General features: G+C 37.3%; 1 protein-coding gene across 8 annotated transcripts in view; it reads right to left on the bottom strand.

Annotated features, from left to right (window-relative positions):
• The window catches only part of CACNA2D1 (calcium voltage-gated channel auxiliary subunit alpha2delta 1), a 494,429-nt gene that overhangs the window by 87,961 nt on the left and 386,856 nt on the right, over nt 1-19,612 (bottom strand). For all 8 annotated transcript variants that reach the window (XM_065939979.1, XM_065939980.1, XM_065939982.1 and 5 more), the window contains exon 11: nt 4,481-4,639. In XM_065939979.1, coding sequence (XP_065796051.1) covers nt 4,481-4,639 — 159 coding nt within the window. The remainder of the gene's footprint in view (nt 1-4,480; nt 4,640-19,612) is intronic.

The following is a 19,612-nucleotide window of genomic DNA, read 5'->3' as shown; positions in this document are numbered from 1 at the left end:
ATTTCACATTTGTTTACATGCAGTATATAATTGGCTTGATTTTTGTTAGTGACTTCCCCCAATAGAATATTAAGTGCCAAAAGGGTATCAAGTTTTGTCTTTTTTGTTCAATACCTTCCTTGTCTGAACAAATGCCTAATACATAATAACCTCTCAGGGGTTAATTAACACATGGGTTTTAAAGTGATTAATGGACATGGTATCAATTCTATACCTCTATAATATATACCAGAACAAAAAATAATATTAATAAAACGTACATATCCTTTCATGTATATTTTCAATCCATTTACAAATATTTGTTCCTCTCTTTACTCCTCCTTCCTCCTACTTTATTCAGTTTACATTTCTGAAATTGTAATGCTGATCCCAACGCACAGTGCTCTTTCATATTTTGGTAAATGTTGACAGCTATTTCCAGGATATTGTCTTATCTGCTCTCAACCTGTCACATATATTCTAATTCTGAAAGGCTCAATTCCAATGTTAAATCCTCTCTTACATTTTTTTAAGGTCCCTCAAAGAGCTGGATTTAGGAAAACAATGGATTAGCATCAAAGGCCACATGAAATATACAAAGCTGAGCTTCTTTGAGGCCTGAAATTATAATCTCAGCCTTCCTAATGTTGTAAAATATGTTTGCAAAATTGCTGAGAATAAAAAAAAAAAAAATCACACTAATTTATGACTGCTCAGCTTCTTTGAAAATGTCAGCCCTCTAGTTTAGTGATATTTTAAAGGTGATAAAATCTGAAGCTAATTTGTAATTTTATCCCTCTAATGGCCCCATTAAAAAATGTAACAAGAAATATCTGAAATTCTAATAACATATTTTATTTAACTCAGTCATTCAAAAATAGTGAATTCAACATCAAAATACTATAAAAATTGAGAAAATAAATATTTTTTTCTTTCATAGTAAATTCTAAAATATCAGTGTATTCTTATAACACATTTCACTTCAGACTATGCACATTTCAAGCACTCAACACCCACATGTGATTATAGTTATCATACTGGACAGCACAGTCCAAAGATCACTAATTCTCCAATAGTGTTTGAATTTATTGAAGGTCCTTATTTCTATTTTTCAAAAAAGGTAAATCACATTTCCTGTTGGAAAAGTTAATGAGGACAACATGTTGTTTTAACTGATGAAAAAAATTCTGTTTCATATATTCTAACTCCACTGAGTAGGCCATTAGCCCAGTGGCAGTTAAAGCTTTTAACTCAGCATTGTGAAAACTCAAGTATTGACTAATACTATTTATCACATTCAAAAATCATTCTTATCTTGGAAGGTAATTAATTATCTGAAAATCTGATCATAAAATAGTTACATATTTTATCATCGAAATACTTTTGTGAAAGGTGTTGAAATTCTTGAATCTAAAACTAAATTCTCTGATGACTTATCTTTTCTATCTGCATATGGAAAATGGGCAAAATAATATTTACTTAAAAGACCATCTCAAAAAGTGACAGTTTCTAGCACAGGACTTGGTTTCATTTTTTTAAATAGTGGGGGTATTATTATTATTATTATTACTATTATGGAATATAAATATCAAAGTTAGCATACTGCATCTTGTTGATCATTTTTAGTACACTCACAAAAGGAGAAAAGAAGAAATGTTTGTTTTCAACATTTTTTCTCTAAGTAGACTTCTCAGGACTTGTGGTAGAATAGAGTCTACCTCAGCAAATTCTCACTGGATACGCAACTATCTAAAGAATCACACTGTCACAACAATTATACAAAATTGGCTTGGAAGGAATTAAGGTAAGGAAAAACTTGATTATGTCAATAAAAATACAATGGCTAGGTTGGTAATTTACTTTAGTGTGGAATTTCATAGCACACTTTGCTGTATCTCTGTAGCTATGCAGCACAACATCTATTATATATGCGCTCAAAATTTTTTTGAAAAATCCATCTCATATATTTGTCAATATTTTATGAAATGCTAACTGAAGACTAATTCAAATCAATGTCTGATTCTATTGGACACTTGATTCAGGGATCTTAAGGGTAAACCATGCCAGGACAAACAAGACAAGGAATGGTATTGTGCGTAAGAAAAAGACAAAACATGCTTCAGCTCAACAAGGCATGCTGTGCATTTGGGAAAATTATTTTTAAATGAAGAATTGCAATACTTAAGGGACATGTGGAAAGCAAAACATATGAGATTTACTACAGGAATAACTGAGGACATGTTAAAAATCATTTACAACTTACTAAGGCAGTAGGAGAGGCCAATAGAAGTTAGACCATATTTTATAAGTAACTAATAATGAACGTGGGAGTTAACCTGGCCCCTCTATTGCAACTGCCTCTGAAGTAGAACATCAGGCTTGAGACTCCCCCTCATCATTTCACAACAAAAACTTGAATGTGAGGGAATGAGTGAGGCCAATTGACAACACTAAGAATAATTAAAATGCCAAGATCGAGAAAACTTGATTACTGACTCAAGAGAAAAAGAAGTTATGAAAAGACCTCACATTCCTTTACTGCAGAAAGGATATATCCTATTCTAGTAATCATCTGTGCTTGAATTTCAAAAGTTTTGAGTTTTCATTTTTATTAATGCACATACATCATTTAATAATCACATGAATTTTACCAAAGATAATTTCCCCTGAAAACTGCAGTGCTGAATTTCTTTGCTTTTCTACTATTTACTTGCTTATCTAATTGTACCTAATAAAAATATTACTTCAAACTCCAAATAATTGAAAATTCTACCCTCATATTCCTTTAATGTAGACTCCTGAGCCACCCTCCACCTTATTTTCCAGTTGAGAGAACTTGGAGTCACCCCCACTCCCTTCTCAGCAACCCCTCCTACCATCCAATAGTTACTAGGTCACTCACCTTAACATCACTTCCAATCCAACATCAGGATTTCTACAATAGTTTCTTAACTTAGAACACGCATCAGACCATATCATTCTCCTACCACACTTTCCATTTGCTCTTACATACCTCACTTAAGGATAGCTCATGGCCTTTCCATTCCCATCATTTCTCCTCTACTGCTTATGACTCAGCCATGCCAACAAACCTGCAATTCTTTCAAAGTGCACAACCCCTCATGCTTCTGTGCTTTTTAATCTCTGGTGATCTTTTAATCTGAAATGATTTCCCACTACCCATATCATCTACCTAGACTCTACTCATTCTTCAAAAACCCATTTTCAAGGAAAAGCAACAACTTTCTGACTTCTTTGGGTAGGCTGAGCCACTTCCCCGAGATACTCTCAGCAAACACACTATGAATACCCTGTAACAGCACTACATGTTACATGAGAAACGATGACTTAGCAAATTATGCTCGACTTTCTTGAGAGCAAATGGTCTTTCTTGTTTATTTTTACAATTTCACCAATGTGCTATGACAGGAAATTGTGAGGCATTGGGTAAATATTGGCTGAATGAACAAATGAATGAGTCATCATCCAATCAGAGACCTTGAAAACTGTTTAGAAGATACACGTAGGAAATGACAATATCAAATTTGCAGAAAAGACTAAATATAAGAGCTTATTCAATGACTTAGCAAATTTGATAGGAATTATTAGCTGATTCTGTACCAGCCTCATGCTATTTATGTATTAATTCTTCACCAACCCAATAACTACACACCCATGTGGTTGGCTATATCTGCAGATTCTATGGACATTCCTTCTACAACCCCAGTGAGGGAACCAAAGCTGAGAGAGGTTAAATCCATATTCTCAACCACTGCAATAATATTGCTTTATGAGAAATATAAATCTGAATGATAGCTCCTGCTTTCAAATAGTTCAAAATGAAACAGACAACATGGCCATTTGAAAATATTAGTCTGTAGTATGAGATTCATGTTATAATATTATTATGATATAGGGTAGGGAGTAGGTGTGGAGAGTATAAAACACTAACTATAGACACCAATGACTCATTCAAAGGAACATTCACTTTGGAAGAAATCTCTGCTCTGAGATTTATCCTCTGTCCACTTTGATGTTTACCATTTGGACCTTTCTATACATTTAGGAACAAGCTAAAGACTCAAAGCCTGATGTTTAAAACTAAAATATTTCATCAGAAACCATTTGATGATGAAAAGCAAAAGTTTCCAAATAAATAAATTGAGATGAGAACAAATAAATAATATTCTAAATATGTCGATGAGGTTTCCAGTGCTTATTCAAAATTAAAGTGCCCAACGAATGTGTTTTTAAAATATAGTTTGGGGGAAAAAAAAAGGATGGAAGAAAAGATATAAAAGAAAAAAATCTCCATTGAATTTTGGATTTAAAATTTTTTTAAAAAGCTCAAAAGATTTCTATAGCCTGGACATATATGCTTTCTAAATGAATGAAAAATAACACTATTACCTAATCCTACAGAGCTGCAACTACCAGGATATTGAAATTCAGATACTATAATTCAATAATAAACGACAAAGGGGACAGCATTGATACTTACATTAAGCAGCTGTTCAAAAGCAAAACTAAATCCCTTCTTATAATCTGTGATTCCTTTTGCTGTGATATTATTCACTGCATCTTTCAGCACTTTCTTATTTCTCACATTTGCTTGGACAAGGTGCTGAAAACAGCTTACATCCTGGGCATTGCTGTTAAACTGCAAAAGATAAAAGTAAATATATAAATGAACATTAAAATCAATCATGCAATTTTCACTGAATTCATGCTATACTTCTCAATCCTAATGCGCTGCTTTCTCTTTGAGAAAGAAAAGTGAGTAGACTGGTAACAAAAGTGCACTAAAAATCAAACAGTAATTTCATATAAGCCCCAATTCCTACTGTAACAGAAATTAAGCCTCTCAGTTACATTCCTGAAGCTAGCTTGGTTTCCCTGATGATAAATTTGGGATTTGAGTTATGTGAGGCCCCTTCCAGCTCTCAATTTTATGAGAATTTAGATTAAAAAAAAAAAGAAAAAAAAACAACTCAACAAACAATGAAATATATTCAGAATCCAGAAATGGTATGATGATGCCTGCAGAGAACAGAAGAAGAAACTGAGCATTTTACTTGCCTAGCATAAGGAAAAGCTTAATGGAAATACAGTACATGGAATGATAGGAACAGAGGTTTAATATATTTGAAATCTGATGGTAGTCTCACCATGAGAGTTAAAACAGGAAAGTAATCTGAAAGAATCAAGAACAACTAGTGGCCTTTCAGCCCTATCACTCTAGAGGTTATACAAAGAAGACAGTCGAATCATGGAGCAAGAGAGAGGGCAAGCAGGTCACTGCTGAGTTATTGCTGTGAGCGATAAGGGCTGGAAGTACAAAGAGGGTGCAGGAGGAGAAAACAAGCTCTTCCAATGTCTGCCTCAAACTGAAAATTTAAGAATGGTCACCAAAGTAATTTCACCAACCGTACACAAAGTATTCATACAGCTCACAGGATATTTCCAAAAAGAAAGAAACAATAAGATTTCAGCAAGAAGTCCAGGGAGTTGCTACGGGGGGAATCATCCTATCATTTATTACCTCTGCTGTGTGTACAAGCCCCTTAGGCTCTTGGGGCTAGACTGTCACATCTGCAACAGAATGATAATAATAATGAAAACATTCTTGCGAAAAGGGGCTGGACAGACCAAATATTGAAGATATTCTCAGATCAAAAACAAAGGCGTGGGAGAGGGGAGGGTGGCTCAAGAGAGGGGGATATATGTATATAAATACTCTCTCTCTCTCTCTCTCTCTCTCTCTCTCTCTCTCATGGCTGATCTGTGTTGTACTGCAGAACCAACACATTACTATAAAACAGTTACCCTCCAATTAAATAAATTTTAAAAAGTGGATCATAGCCAAAACATAAATTTTACACAGTGATTACATTTTCTTACAAATATCATTCTTTTTCTCTGCCGCCCTCCCTGAACACGAACGTGACGCACCGCGAGGCTCGTCGCTCTGAAGGAACGCCCGCCGGCAGCCTGCTGGAGCGCCGGATGCGAGCCAGGGGAGGCGCTCTGCCTTCAGACGTGAGGTAAACTCTCCACACACACACAAGGCTTGCTTTGTGCTCACTGACTACTTTCTCTACAGATATTAAGCATTTCTGCTTTTAAAATGACCTGCAATTAAGTTGTTATTATCCATGAGAAACCTTAAGCATAGTTAAAAGACTTGTCCATACTCACACAGGAAATAATTAATAGAGTCAGGATTCAAACCAGCACTGTGGCAGGAGTCTGGGATTTTAAGTACCCATGCAGCCCCTCTCAAGATATTATAATAAATCATGATGTGTTCTGTAAAGCAATATAATACTAAGCTCTAAGAGATAATGGATTCTAATTCAGACTGTGAGCAGTTGGAGGAAAGTTTCCCCAAGAAATGGCATTTCCTGTGATTGCAAAGAAATGTTTCCTTGAAGACAGTAGAGGAAGAACATTCCAGACAAATAGAACACATGCAAAAAGGTCCTTATGTGACAGAAAGCAAAAAAAGAAAAAAAAAAGAAAAACCCTCTTAGGGAAACATGAAAATGGAGAGTTTAGCTCAGTCACATAAAAATGACCTCAGGCAGGAGGCAGCTGTGCAGCATCTAATGGAAATGCTGAACATTTAGGAACATATTTTCTGTTGAACAGCCAGTCACAAAAGGTTTTAAGCCAAATGTAAAATAATTTAACCTAGAACTTTAATAGCTCACCTTAGCTGCTGTTTGGGAAGTAGTTTTAAGGTGAGCAAAATGTAAAGGACCAAAAATAAGCAGAAGGCTACTGCAGTAACCTAGCTTACTACACCAAGGGATTTTGTCATTCATGGAAGTGGTCAAAGAGAGAGATTGAAGACTTATTTTGGAGACAGAATCACTAGGCAGTGGTGGTGGAGAGTAAGAAAAGAGTAGTGTCTTGAATGACCTCCTGGTTTCTGACATGGGTATCTGGGTGACCAGAGAAGGGACGGGTTCAGGGACACCTGGGGATCAGAGAAGAGAGGCAGAGAGTTCAAGTGCGGGTGAGATTTCGGTATGTGAGATAAACAAACGAAAATGTCAAGAAATCATCAAGTGAAAAGCAACAGGCTCAAAAGAAGTCTTGATTAAATATAAAAAAATGGAAAGCTTCAGCAGAAAAATTTGGTTTAAAATCATGTGAATAAAAGTGAAACAGAGGAGGAGTCCTTGAGAAAACTGAGGAGGAGTAAGTTCCCATAGAGGCAGGAAGGAAATCAGGAGATGGGACTGTCTTAGAGACGAGAAGGGGGAAAAATGGTCTCAAGTAGAACACATTGTGGTAGAGACAGAAAAGATGAGGACTTAAAAGAGCCCAATGAACTCATCCGGTTACACAGGCAGCATCTGGAGGCGGGGTGGAACATAACTGGAACGATGGAATGCACCGAACAATAGTGAGAAGGATTAGCCTGTGCAGAGGTGAGTGTTCAGAGCATCTCCACTGAGAGGCAGAGAAGGAAAAGGGTGGTCCTTCAGGGGATCAACTAGGGTCAAGGAAAGTCTTCTAAGCGAAGGGTCATCAGAGCAAGAGAGGATTTATATTGAAGAGAAAAGGAAGAAAATGATGCGGGAAACAGAACAGAGGGGAAAAACAAAGCTGCGAAGATAGGGAAGGACAGGATACAGAGGGCCTGTAGAGGGACAGCCTCTGAGAAACCATGCACAGTATCCACTTCACTGTTCTAGGAAAGAGGCTGAGGGCTGAACACAGACACTGGGTGTATGGAAACTTGCTGTGGGAGGATGACAGTATTGCTTGTGGCTTTTGTCACAAATGGACAATGAGGCAAGGCCATCAGGAAAAAGGCAGAGGTGGAAGGTTTGCAGAGAGTATAGATAAAACAGGAAGTAAAATGTCCTCATTAGAAAAGACCCTGATGCTGGGAAAGATTGAAGGCAGGAGGAGAAGGGGACGACAGAGGACGAGATGGTTGGATGGCACCACTGACTCAATGGACATGGGTTTGAGCAAGCTCCAGGAGATGGTGAAGGACAGGGAAGCCTGGCGTGTTGCAGTCTATGGGGTTCCAAAGAGTCGGCCACGACTGAGTGACTGAATAACAACAAAAATGTCCTACACAGATAAATACTCAGTTCTTTGTCAGTTTTACTTTGAACGCTATGTTCATATACATCATATATATGAGGACAAAGCTCTGATATACTTGTTTTCTGTTTTTAATAAATTCAAACATTGAAAATTCCGTATCTTTTATTATTATTATTTTGTCTGTGCCACAGAGCATGTGGGATCTTTGTTCCATGACCAGGTATCAAACCTGTGCCCCTTGCAGGGAAGAGTAGAGCCTTAAACACTGGACCAACAGGGGAGTCCCTGAAAATTATCTTCAGATCTGTAATGCACTGCCTTTTTTCTCACATCATTTGATAATCTGACACAATCTTAATCTACATATTCTGTTCTGAAAGTAGTAGAAAGTGAGAGTCCCCATATTAGAAAGTAAAAATGAAATAAAATAAAATAAAGCAAAAGTAAAAAATAGATCGCCAAAGCATCAATAGTAAAATGTCTGGCCTTAAAGAATTAATTAGAAATTATTACAGGGAATGTTATTATGATTTAGTTAAATCATAAAACTTGATAAAGTTACAAGTTATGTAAAAAATGAACATTGAATAATGTATTGCCCTGAGTCTTTCAGTTGACCTTGACCTGCTTTTAACACAGAAAAGCAAGGTATCTCATTAAGTCACTTCAACACAAACTGATTAAATGTAAATTTGATTCATTAAATACAAATTCAGTGATGTACAACAGAAATACCACAATTAAAAATGCATAAATAATGCAGAGAAAAGAATAACTTACAAAGTATAAGTCCCTATGGCAAATTTTATTCTCAAAGAAAGAGATGAGAAATGTGAAAAGTTCCAGCTTAGGTAAGTGTATATTTCACAGGTATCTTAGGCTTACTTGCTTTTAGAATAGAAAAAGAATAACAGATTTACTTTCTTGAACTGAAATTGCACAACTTTCTTTCGACTGACCAACTTTACAACTGAACAACTATCACTCACTCATAAAGCTTTGAAATACTACATGGTGATTGAAAATACACTTAAGGAGTCCTGCTTTTGCCCTCTTTTAAGAAAATATTTCTTTTACATATGTGCACTTAACTAACCCTAAAAAGTGTGTTAGTTGCTCAGTCGTCCGACTTTGTGACCCCATGGACTGTAGCCTTGCCAGGCTCCTCCGTCCATGGAATTCTCCAGGCAAGAATACTGGAGTGGGTTCCCATTCCCTTTCCCAGGGGATCTTCTTGACCCAGGGATCAAACCCAGGTCTCTCTTCATTGCAGGCAGATTCTTTACTACCTCAGCTATCAGGAAAGCCCTAACTAACCCTACAGAGACTCAAATCCAAAATAACATCACACTCATTCCTTTCCTGGTCCCAGAAAATTGAACCAAGTAGGTTCCTTCCTAGAAGTGCTGAAAAAATCTGCGAGCACACTGAGACAGGAAGGTGTGTGGATTAACGTGAGCATCTGGGGTAGAAGTCAGGAGGGATGTGTCTCTCTGCCCCAGAACTTAGACATCGTTTTGTTTTCCTCTTTCATATGCCTTGCTCCTTCCTCTAATTACACTTTTCTTCACTTGCTTGTCCACTTACCTCAACATTCTCTCCTTATAAAAGGCTTTCATGATCTTTCTTGACTATGTCAAATCATCCCCATTAAAAGTTCTCATAGGCCTAAATCTATCTTTTATATGGAATACATCATGTTTATAATTCTATATTTCTTTGTATGATATTCTGATTGAACTTTCAATTGGATTAAAAGCCATGGTGAAAGAAAACAACCATCCTACCACTGTAATTGACATAGTAATAGGTATGCATATAGTTGGTATACAATAAACATAAAAACAATATTTACTGAATATATATGTGGAGTTTAAGAAAATTAGAAAACAGGGCACAAACATCAATCAATTATTGAGCTAAAGGCTTCTAAGTGTAGGAAATGTATTTTAGTTCTCCATATCTTATTGAATGTGTACATCTGTAAATATACTTTGTCCAAACAGATACTACTAAAATATCCAAATGAAGATGTATGCAGAACACCTAGCATGAAGACCAACACATAGTATATTTTAAATCAACTGCAATGCTATGGTTTTAAAAAGTATTTTAGTAAAAATGGTAGTATACTCCACATGATGAAATAAGAATGGATGCCTATATTCAAGAGACAGATTCATATAAGCAATATCAGGTTTAGTGAGCTTTACATAAAGTTCATTAGTGTAATGATACAAGTGTCCCTCGAACACTAGTTTAGTGCTTGAAACAATCTCTGAGCATAACCATGAACAGTAAATTTCAATGCTTCCAATGAGCTTTCCTATTAAATATCACAGTCAAGTACACACACCAAATTAAAAGACACTTTAGGGCCCAAACAAATTGTTAATTTGTCAATGAAATATTTTAAACCCTTGGTTTTGTAATGGCAATGTCTATTTTTTGTTTTGATATCCTATGCTGAATAAGAAAAAAAACCACAAAATATTTCTGAGAGAGGAGGCACTGCGGTGCATTGGGTTAATTTAGGATACAAACACTGAAAGGCCGCCATTGCCTGAAACACACAAATCAAAGCATCATTCCTAGAAAGCAACCCTGTTGAGGAATGGCACCTATAATGACCTTCACGGAGCACAAAAGCTCACCCTGAAGAGGTTGGTGGGCTCAAGAAGTTTTCCTCTTAAATGCTGAAGAAGCAAAGGGAAAATAAACCCAAAACTGATGTTCTTCTACTTCAAACTGCAGAGAAAAAGTGACCTATTTAATCACTGTCGATCACTCAGTATGCCTTTAATTACTTCATCTATGTATTTCAAATTCTTTCTTCTTTTTCCATGAAAAAATAATATAGTGTAAAATTGTGGGCTCACACTGTGTAGATAGTCAGCAAAAACAAATCAAATTCAGACTGGCCTGCTTTGGAACATGGGTATTTTTTAAAACTAGAAAATATGTGTAAAATACGCTACACAGTTAGCTACTATAAATAGTTTATATAGAAAATTTATGTTATATAAAATAATTTAGATGGGGTATCTAAGTTAAATAAACTGCATAAAATTTTGCACATCAGGCAGTAGTTACAAATTATGGTATCAGAAGCTATCCACATTCTGGACACCAGATGGCGATATAGGAAAAGCAAAAGAAAGTGAACCAGAGGCTGTGATCTTTAAAATCTAGGTTGTTTTATTCCTACCAAAATATTTTCCCTTTATTTTGATTTTTCCAGTTTTTGTAGGAAACTAGTAAATATTATCGGAGAAGGCAAAGGCACCCCACTCCAGTACTCTTGCCTGGAAAATCCCATGGATGGAGGAGCCTGGTAGGCTGCGGTCCGTGGGGTCCCTAAGAGTCAAGCACGGCTGAGCGACTTCACTTTCATGCACTGGACAAGGAAATGGCAACCTACTCTAGTGTTCTTGCCTGGAGAATCCCAGGGACGGGGGTGCCCGGTGGGCTGCTGTCTATGGGGTCGCACAGAGTCGGACACGACTGAAGTGACTTAGCAGCAGCAGCAGCAGTAAATATTATAAAGAAACAAAATGGTTATCCTAAAATCCGAGAAAATAGCTCATAGCATTTACCCATATGCATATGTACCTACGCTAGTAAAGTAATGCTCAAAATTATCCAAGCCAGGCTTCAGTAATACGTGAACTGTAAACTTCCAGATGTTCCAGCTGGATTTAGAAAAGGCAGAGGAACCAGAGATCAAATTGCCAACATCTACTGGATCATCAAAAAAGCAAGATACTTCCAGAAAAAAATCTATTTCTGCTTTATTGACTATGCCAAAGCTTTGACTGTGTGGTTCACAATAAACTGGAAAATTCTGAAAGAGATGGAATATCAGAACACCTGATCTGCCTCTTGAGAAACCAGTATGCAGGTCAGGAAGCAACAGTTAGAACTGGACATGGAACAACAGACGGGTTCCAAATTGGAAAGGAGTACGTCAAGGCTGTATAGTGTCACCCTGCTTATTTAACTTATGTGCAGAGTACATCATGAGAAACGCTAGGCTGGATGAAGCATAAGCTGGAATCAAGATTGCTGGGAGAAATATCAGTAACCTCAGATATGCAGATGACATCACCATTATGGCAGAAAGTGAAGAAGAACTAATGAGCCTCTTGATGAAAGAGAAAGAGGAGAGTGAAAAAGTTGGCTTAAAGCTCAATATTTAAGATAATGGCATCTGGTCCCATCAATTCATGGCAAACAGATGGGCAAACAGTGGAAACAGTCGCTGACTTTATTCTTGGGGGTTCCAAAATCACTGCAGATGGTGATTTCAGCCATGAAATTAAAAGACACTTACTCCTTGAAGGAAAGTTATGACCAACCTAGACAGCATATTAAAAAGCAGAGACATTACTTTGTCAACAAAGGTCCATCTAGTTAAGGTTATGGTTTTTCCAGGAGTCATGTATGGATGTGAGAGTTGGACTATAAAGAAAGCTGAGTGCCAAGAATTGATGCTTTTGATTGTGGTGTTGGAGAAGATTCTTGAGAGTCCCTTGGACTGCATGGAGATCCAATCAGTCCATCCTAAAAGAGATCAGTCCTGGGTGTTCATTGGAAGGACTGATGTTGAAGCTGAAACTCGAATACTTTGGCCACCTGATGGGAAGAGCTGACTCATTTGAAAAGACCCTGACACTGGGAAAGATTGAGGGCAGGAGGAGAAGGGGACGCCAGAGGATGAGATGGTTGGATGGCATCACCGACTCAATGGACATGAGTTTGGGTGAACTCCAGGGGTTGGTGATGGGCAGGGAGTCCTAGCGTGCTGAGGTTTCCACTGTACAGTTGAGGAGATGAGGCTTAGAGTGTCAAAGGAAGTGCTCAGAGTCACGGAGAAACCAAGGTCAGAACTCTACTTCAAACTCCAACACTTGAGGCTTTCTCCATGGTGCCTCATCACTTTCAGCTTATACCAGGAGTGTAAGCTGCCATACTCTGTCATGCTACTTTTTCCCCTGAACTTCAGAATTCTCTTCTGACAAATTAAAACCACATTTAGCAATAATTTTGAAACAAATGGTATCTTCACACAAGAATCAACTTTGCAATCCAGGAAGAATTCTCCATCAATGTCAATATATGTATTCATCTATTTCATATACTCGTCTCTCTTAAAATGCAAGGCATCAATCAAGAAGATCAATCAAGTTCACAGAGTAAGAGGACATGGATTTCACCTCCCCTGACAAACATATCAAAAACATATCTATGTGTAGAACGGTTCTCACTGCAACTAACTTTAAACTGGGTAGGAAGGGAAGACAAGTAATGGATAGGGGTCTATGCCCCTCGGAAGGGACTCAAAGGAAAAGAGAGATTACATAGGCGGAGAGCCTCCTGGGGAGTGAACGGTGAGAGCCACAGGCTGGGTGCCCTGATACTGGCAACCTACTCAGGGAAGATGAGACCGTTTTGCTGGTTGGAAGGCTTTGGGATGAACAGGAGGGCCGTGAGAGGCCTGGACCCCACTTGCGGGGGGGCATGCATGAGGAGGCCTGCCCCTAAATCAGGGCGGAGAAAGTGGAGAGACGACTTCTATACTGGCTGCTGGTTTCCCACAGGCACCCCGCTGCTCGCCTCACTCCAGGCTGGGAGGATGCTCTGGCCCCACTCACTCCATGGCACGCTGGGCACTGGATCCAGGGTGGTCACGACCGAGCAGGCTCAGCCCAGGGACACAAAGGTTACTCTGTCCCCGGATGGGGCCCGGGTGGGCTGGCAGCAGCCACTGCCAGCACTTACTCAACACTGCCTCAGAAGAAGCCTGGGTGTCTGACGGCAGCTGCTCCATCTCCATCACACCTCATGCCCCAGTACTCCGAGCGCCCAGATGGGCCCTGCCTGCCCTGTGATGTGTCTCTAAACAGAGTGGGGGCAGCAAAGTCTGGGGGTTGTGATCAGCTGTGAGGGACAAACGGGACTTGCAGCCAAGGCTGTGTCTGAGCAGAGCAAGAAAACAGGAGCAGGTGCCTGAAGGAGCAGACTCGAGTTGTCAGGAGACAACTCAGATCTCTGTCTGCAGACGAGATAAGCCAAGAGGTCACTCAGGCCCCCTCTAGCTTCAGCACCCCTCCTTCTCTGAGGCAAGGATCCCATCCTGGGGAGAGGGGGAAACACAAACTTAAAGAGAACAGAACCAACTCAGGCCTGACCATAAAGGCTTTCCCCCCACAAGGTGGGATCAGACCCCACATCCAAGAGGGCAGTGATGTCCACTGCGCGGGGGGAAGCCTAGCCTCACATCCAGCTCCAGCTTTGGCCCCTCTATGTGTAGCCCCTTCTCAACCAAGGTGACAGATGCCAGCATATCCTGAGAAAAGATGTCACTTGCATTCACATCAAACTAGCTCTCCCACAAAAGGGCAAATGAGCACAAGCAGTCTGTACAGGGAGAGATGCACCCACATAAGAACACACGTTTAAGACTGTAATAGGTAACTGTTTCACCCAAATTCACAGAGACAGGGAAATTTAAGCAAATTATAGGGCAGAGGAACTGCTCTCAACTGGAAAGGCAAGAGAAAACCCCTGAAAAAAAGAACTAATGAAACAATTTATGAGATAAAGAATTCAAAGCATTGGTAATAAAAATGCTAATTTATTAAGGAAAACAATAGATGAATACAGTGAAAAATTTAAGAGAGATCTAGAAAATAATATAAAGACCCAAACAGAAATAAAGAACCCAATAACTAGAAAAAGAAAAAAAGGAAAACCAACACTGTACAGAATGAGTAGGAGACTAAGTGATAGAGAAGAATGCATGAGTGAATAATGAAAATCATCCAATTAGAAGAGCAAAAAGAAGAATTTCAAAAATGAAAACAGTTTAACAGCTCTTTGGAACAACAATAAGTATACCAATATTCACATTATAGGGGTCCCAAAGGAGAAGAGACAGAAAAGGGCATCTAAAATGTATTTGAGGGACCTATGGCTGACAAGCATAGGTCTCTCAGGCTAAAATAGAGGGCATGATACATTCAAAGTCGTTAAAGGAAAAAAATCTGCAACCTAAGATACTCTACCCAAGATTATAATTTCACATAGAAGCAGAGACAAAGAATTTCTCAGACAAGCAAAAAGTAAGAGACCATCAATACTAAACACAGCCTAAAAGAAATGTCAAAGGGTCTTCTCTAAATGAAAAAGAAGTAAAAATCTATATGAAAGGGAAAATCCTACCAGGAAATGCAAATGTATTGAAAGTACTAAGGATCAACCACTTACATATGCCAATATGAAAATTAAAAGACAAAAAAATTGCAAAAGCAAACGTGTGTGCATGCCGAATCGCTTCAGTTGTGACCAACTCTTTATGACCATATGCACTGTAGCCTGCCAGGCTTCTCTGTCCATGGGGATTCTCCAGGCAAGAGTATTGGAGTGGATTCCCATGCCCTTCTCCTGGGGATCTCCTGACCCAGGGACCAAACCCATGTCTCTTATGTCTCCTGCATTGGCAGGCAGGTTCTCTATCACTAGCGCCACCTGGGAAGCCACTAAAACAATCATAACTACAATAATTAATGGATAAACATGAAAATGCAAAATATGACATCAAAAACAAAATGTAGGGGACAGGAATAAAATACAGATCTTTTAGAATGTGTTTGAATTTAAATGACAACCAGTTGAAAACAATTAGATACAGTTATAAGTCAACATATATGAACCAAACAATAATCACAAATCAAAAACCAATAGAGGTAGAAAATTTTTTTTAAAAAGGAACACAAGCATACTAAAAAAGAAACTTAGCAATCCAAAGGGAAGAAACAAAAAAAGAAAGAAATGGATGAAAAAGAACTACAAAAACAATCAGAAAACAATAAAACAGCAATAAGTATAAACCTACCAATAATTACTTTAAATGTACATTTAATCCAAGAATACATAGAAAGGATCATACACCATGATCAAATTAGATTTATTCTAAGGTACAACGATGGTTCAACATATGAAAAACAGTTTGACGTACCACATTAACAAAACAAAGACAAAACCACATGACCATCTCAATAGATGCAGAAAAAGCACTTGACAAAATTCATCATCCATTCATGACAAAAACTCTTATCAAAGTGGTAACAGAAAGAATATACCTCAACATGATAAAGGCTATTTACGACAAACCCACAGTCAATGTAACATTCAATGCTTACATTAGAATTATAAATTGGTGTGGCCACTATGGAAAACAGTATGGAGATTCCTCAAAAAACTAAAAAAGGAGCTACCATACGATCCAGTAATTCTGCTCCTAGGTTTACATCCAGCAAAAAAAGAAACACTGATTCTAACTGATACATGCACCTCAAAGTTCACAGTAGCACTGCTGATCATAGCAAAGATTTGGAAGTAATCCAAGTGTCCATCAATAGCAAATATATAAGGAAGATGTGGTATACAAGCAGTGGGATATTAGTCATTAAAAATAATAATAAAAAAACTGCCACTTAAACAGTGAAGATGAACCTAGAAAATACTATGTGTAATGATATAAGTCAGAGAGACATTTAACATATCAGTTTTATGTGGAATCTAAAAAATAAAAAATGTACATTGTAAAACTGAATTACAGATATAGAAAAAAAACTAGTGGTTACCTTGGGAAGATGGAGGGGGAGGGACAAGCTAGGGGTATGGGAGTAAGATACCCATACTACAGTGTAGAAAACAGATAAGCAACAGGGCTATATTGTAAGGCACAGGGATTATCTCATAAAAACTTTTAATGAAGTATAATCTGTAAAAAATTCTGAATCACTATGCTATATACCTAAAATTGAGAAATAATTTTAAATCAATGATACTTCAATAAAAAGAGTAAAATGCATACCCTAGATACATTATTAAAAATGTTAGTTAACGCAAAGATTTGGCTAATATTGTGAATATGATTTTAATTTCTATTATTAATCTCTGTTTAGCAAAAATCAGAAAGTGTGGTCACCTTCCCCTGGTTAGAAGTGTCACAAAAATCTTTGCTGACAGCACTCTGGACTTGAACACTCCTGTTCTTAAATTGATGTTGCTGTCCCCAAATAATGGCTGCTCATTTACAGTTTCCTTGACTTACAGAAAAATATATATTTTTTTAATTTACCATTTTTAAATTCAGTTTAGGAAAATCAGGTTTAGCCCAGGCCTTGTCTGTTATTGGAGAAGGAAATGGCAACCCAATCCAATATTCTTGCTTGGAAAATTCCATGTACAGGGGAGCCTGGCAGGGTAAAGTCCATGCGTGGGGTCGGAAAGAGTGGGATACGACTGAGTGATTATCACTCACTCACTTTGCCTGTTATAAGTACCCAAGGTCAAGGTTTATTTAATTATCCTCTCTGAGTTTCAGGTTTTTCCTTTCTGAAGTAAAAGGCTTTGGTAGATCTCTTGGAAAGCCCCTGAAATTCTAAAATCATATAATTTATGTCTGTTAATTTTATCAATTAGGGAAAAATACATAAATGAATATGAATAATAAATTTTGTATAACCAAAAGAAAATTACATCAATAACATATGAAAATATTGAGAATATTAAGACAAAATTTATGTTTACCTCTAATTATAAATCAATGGCCACCAAAATTTTTGATAAATGCTGTCATTTTCAAATATTCCCGTTAACTTGAATCATGACATGCTCAAAATTCAGTCTGTTAAATTTTGTCAAAATGTTGAATGAGTTTCTGAATAAGTTTCAAGGATCTTTTTTTAATATATTCAATTTACATTCTGGGACAGAAAACTTTTAAACCTCTCTAATTATAGGCATTTAGAAGAATTTCAAGCAAGCATATGCTACTCTTTTGCTCTAGACTTAATTTGTATTTAACTTCCTTGCTCATCTCTCCTTGATATTTGCCTTTTCTCAAACAGCTTTATAATTAACAAGTGTACAATTCTGATTCCAGAGCACTCACCCAACTAGAAATATGGACAGCTTTCTCCCAACATTCTTAAGATACAATAATATGAGTATTATTCCTAACACAAGTATATTTCCATAGCCCTGTGGAAATTTGAGTGCCAGCTCTCAGATGAAGCTTTACTGAAATGACCAAATGATCATATATCAAGTGTTCTCACTCAAATTATCACTTTCTCTTCACCAACACATGATGCAGAGCTGATCAGTATGCTTAATATCTTAGTGGTCATGAAGCTGATTACCTGGAACATCTTACCTAGTTGAGCTTTTGTGATGATGGTTGGATTTGCCTAAAGAACACGATGAGAAAGAGCACCTAATGTGTTTACAGAGCAGAGATATGTCATACTAACAGTGAATCAAGATGACTCTAGTCACTTAAAAACACAAAACTATTTCATCACTGATTCAAATTTACTATAAAATTCTGACATCTATGCATAAATTTTTCCTCTAGCAAACTTTACTCTTGTCTTATTTTAAGAAATTGCCAGCTACCCCAACTTTCAGCAATCACCACCCTGATCAGGCAACCAACGGTCAGCATTAAGGAAACACCCTTCATCAGCAAAAAGATTAAAACTTAGTGAAGGCTCAGATGATGATTAACATATTTTAGCATTAAAGTATTTTTTATTTACAGTATGTATTTTCGTTTTGCTAGACATAATGCTATTGCATTCCTGACAGACTACAGTATAGTGAAAACATAACTTTCATATGTATCAGGTAACTAAAAACATTCATGAAACTTGCTTTATCGTGCTACCTGGAACTGAACCTGCAATATCTCTGAGGTACGGTTGAACTTTGAAAACGGCACTCATAAATGCTCATCTGTTCTTACTGGATGTGAAGTCTGTCTGTTATTCTTCTAGCCTCAACAAACAAGTCAATAATTCTCATAGTTTTTAAAAAACTACAGTTCAATTCAAAATGAAAGCATTTCCTCTGTCTCACCTTAAGAATTACTTTGCTATTTCAAACTGCAAATACAACTGATTTCTAATTACCTAAAACTATCTTTAGTTCATCATGTAATTAATGGAAAATATATTTATCATACTGTCAACACCTTCTTATAAACTTTCCTTATACTTGCAAAGCAATTAAATTATCCTCTGGTATTCTCTCTTTCTAAAATGTAAATAACCTTGATTACCTGCCCTGTTGCTATCATTCCTAAATTTATCCTTTCTCTCAGAGTCTTTACTGCACAACCTATAATTTTTATGTCTTTTAAATGAAGAAAAATTTAAGAAGCACTCGTTTTTTCTTTTGCCTTAACAACCAAACTTTTAATTTCCAAAGTATACAAGCAGCTCACACAACTCAAAACCAGAAAAACAAACAACCCAATCAAAAAGTGGGCAGAAGACCTAAACACACACTTCTCCAAAGAAGACATACAGATGGCTAATAAACACATGAAGAAATGCTCAACATCACTCATTGTTAAAGAAATGCAAATCAAAACTACAATGAGATATCACCTCACACCAGAGAGAATGGCCATAATAAAAAAAAAAAATACACAACAAATACTGGAGAGGGTGTGGAGAAAAGGGAACACTCCTACACTGCTGGTGGG

Source organism: Muntiacus reevesi, chromosome 6 (assembly GCF_963930625.1).
Source record: "Muntiacus reevesi chromosome 6, mMunRee1.1, whole genome shotgun sequence".
Lineage (NCBI taxonomy): Eukaryota > Metazoa > Chordata > Mammalia > Artiodactyla > Cervidae > Muntiacus > Muntiacus reevesi.
This window is presented reverse-complemented; position numbering and strand designations above follow the sequence as displayed.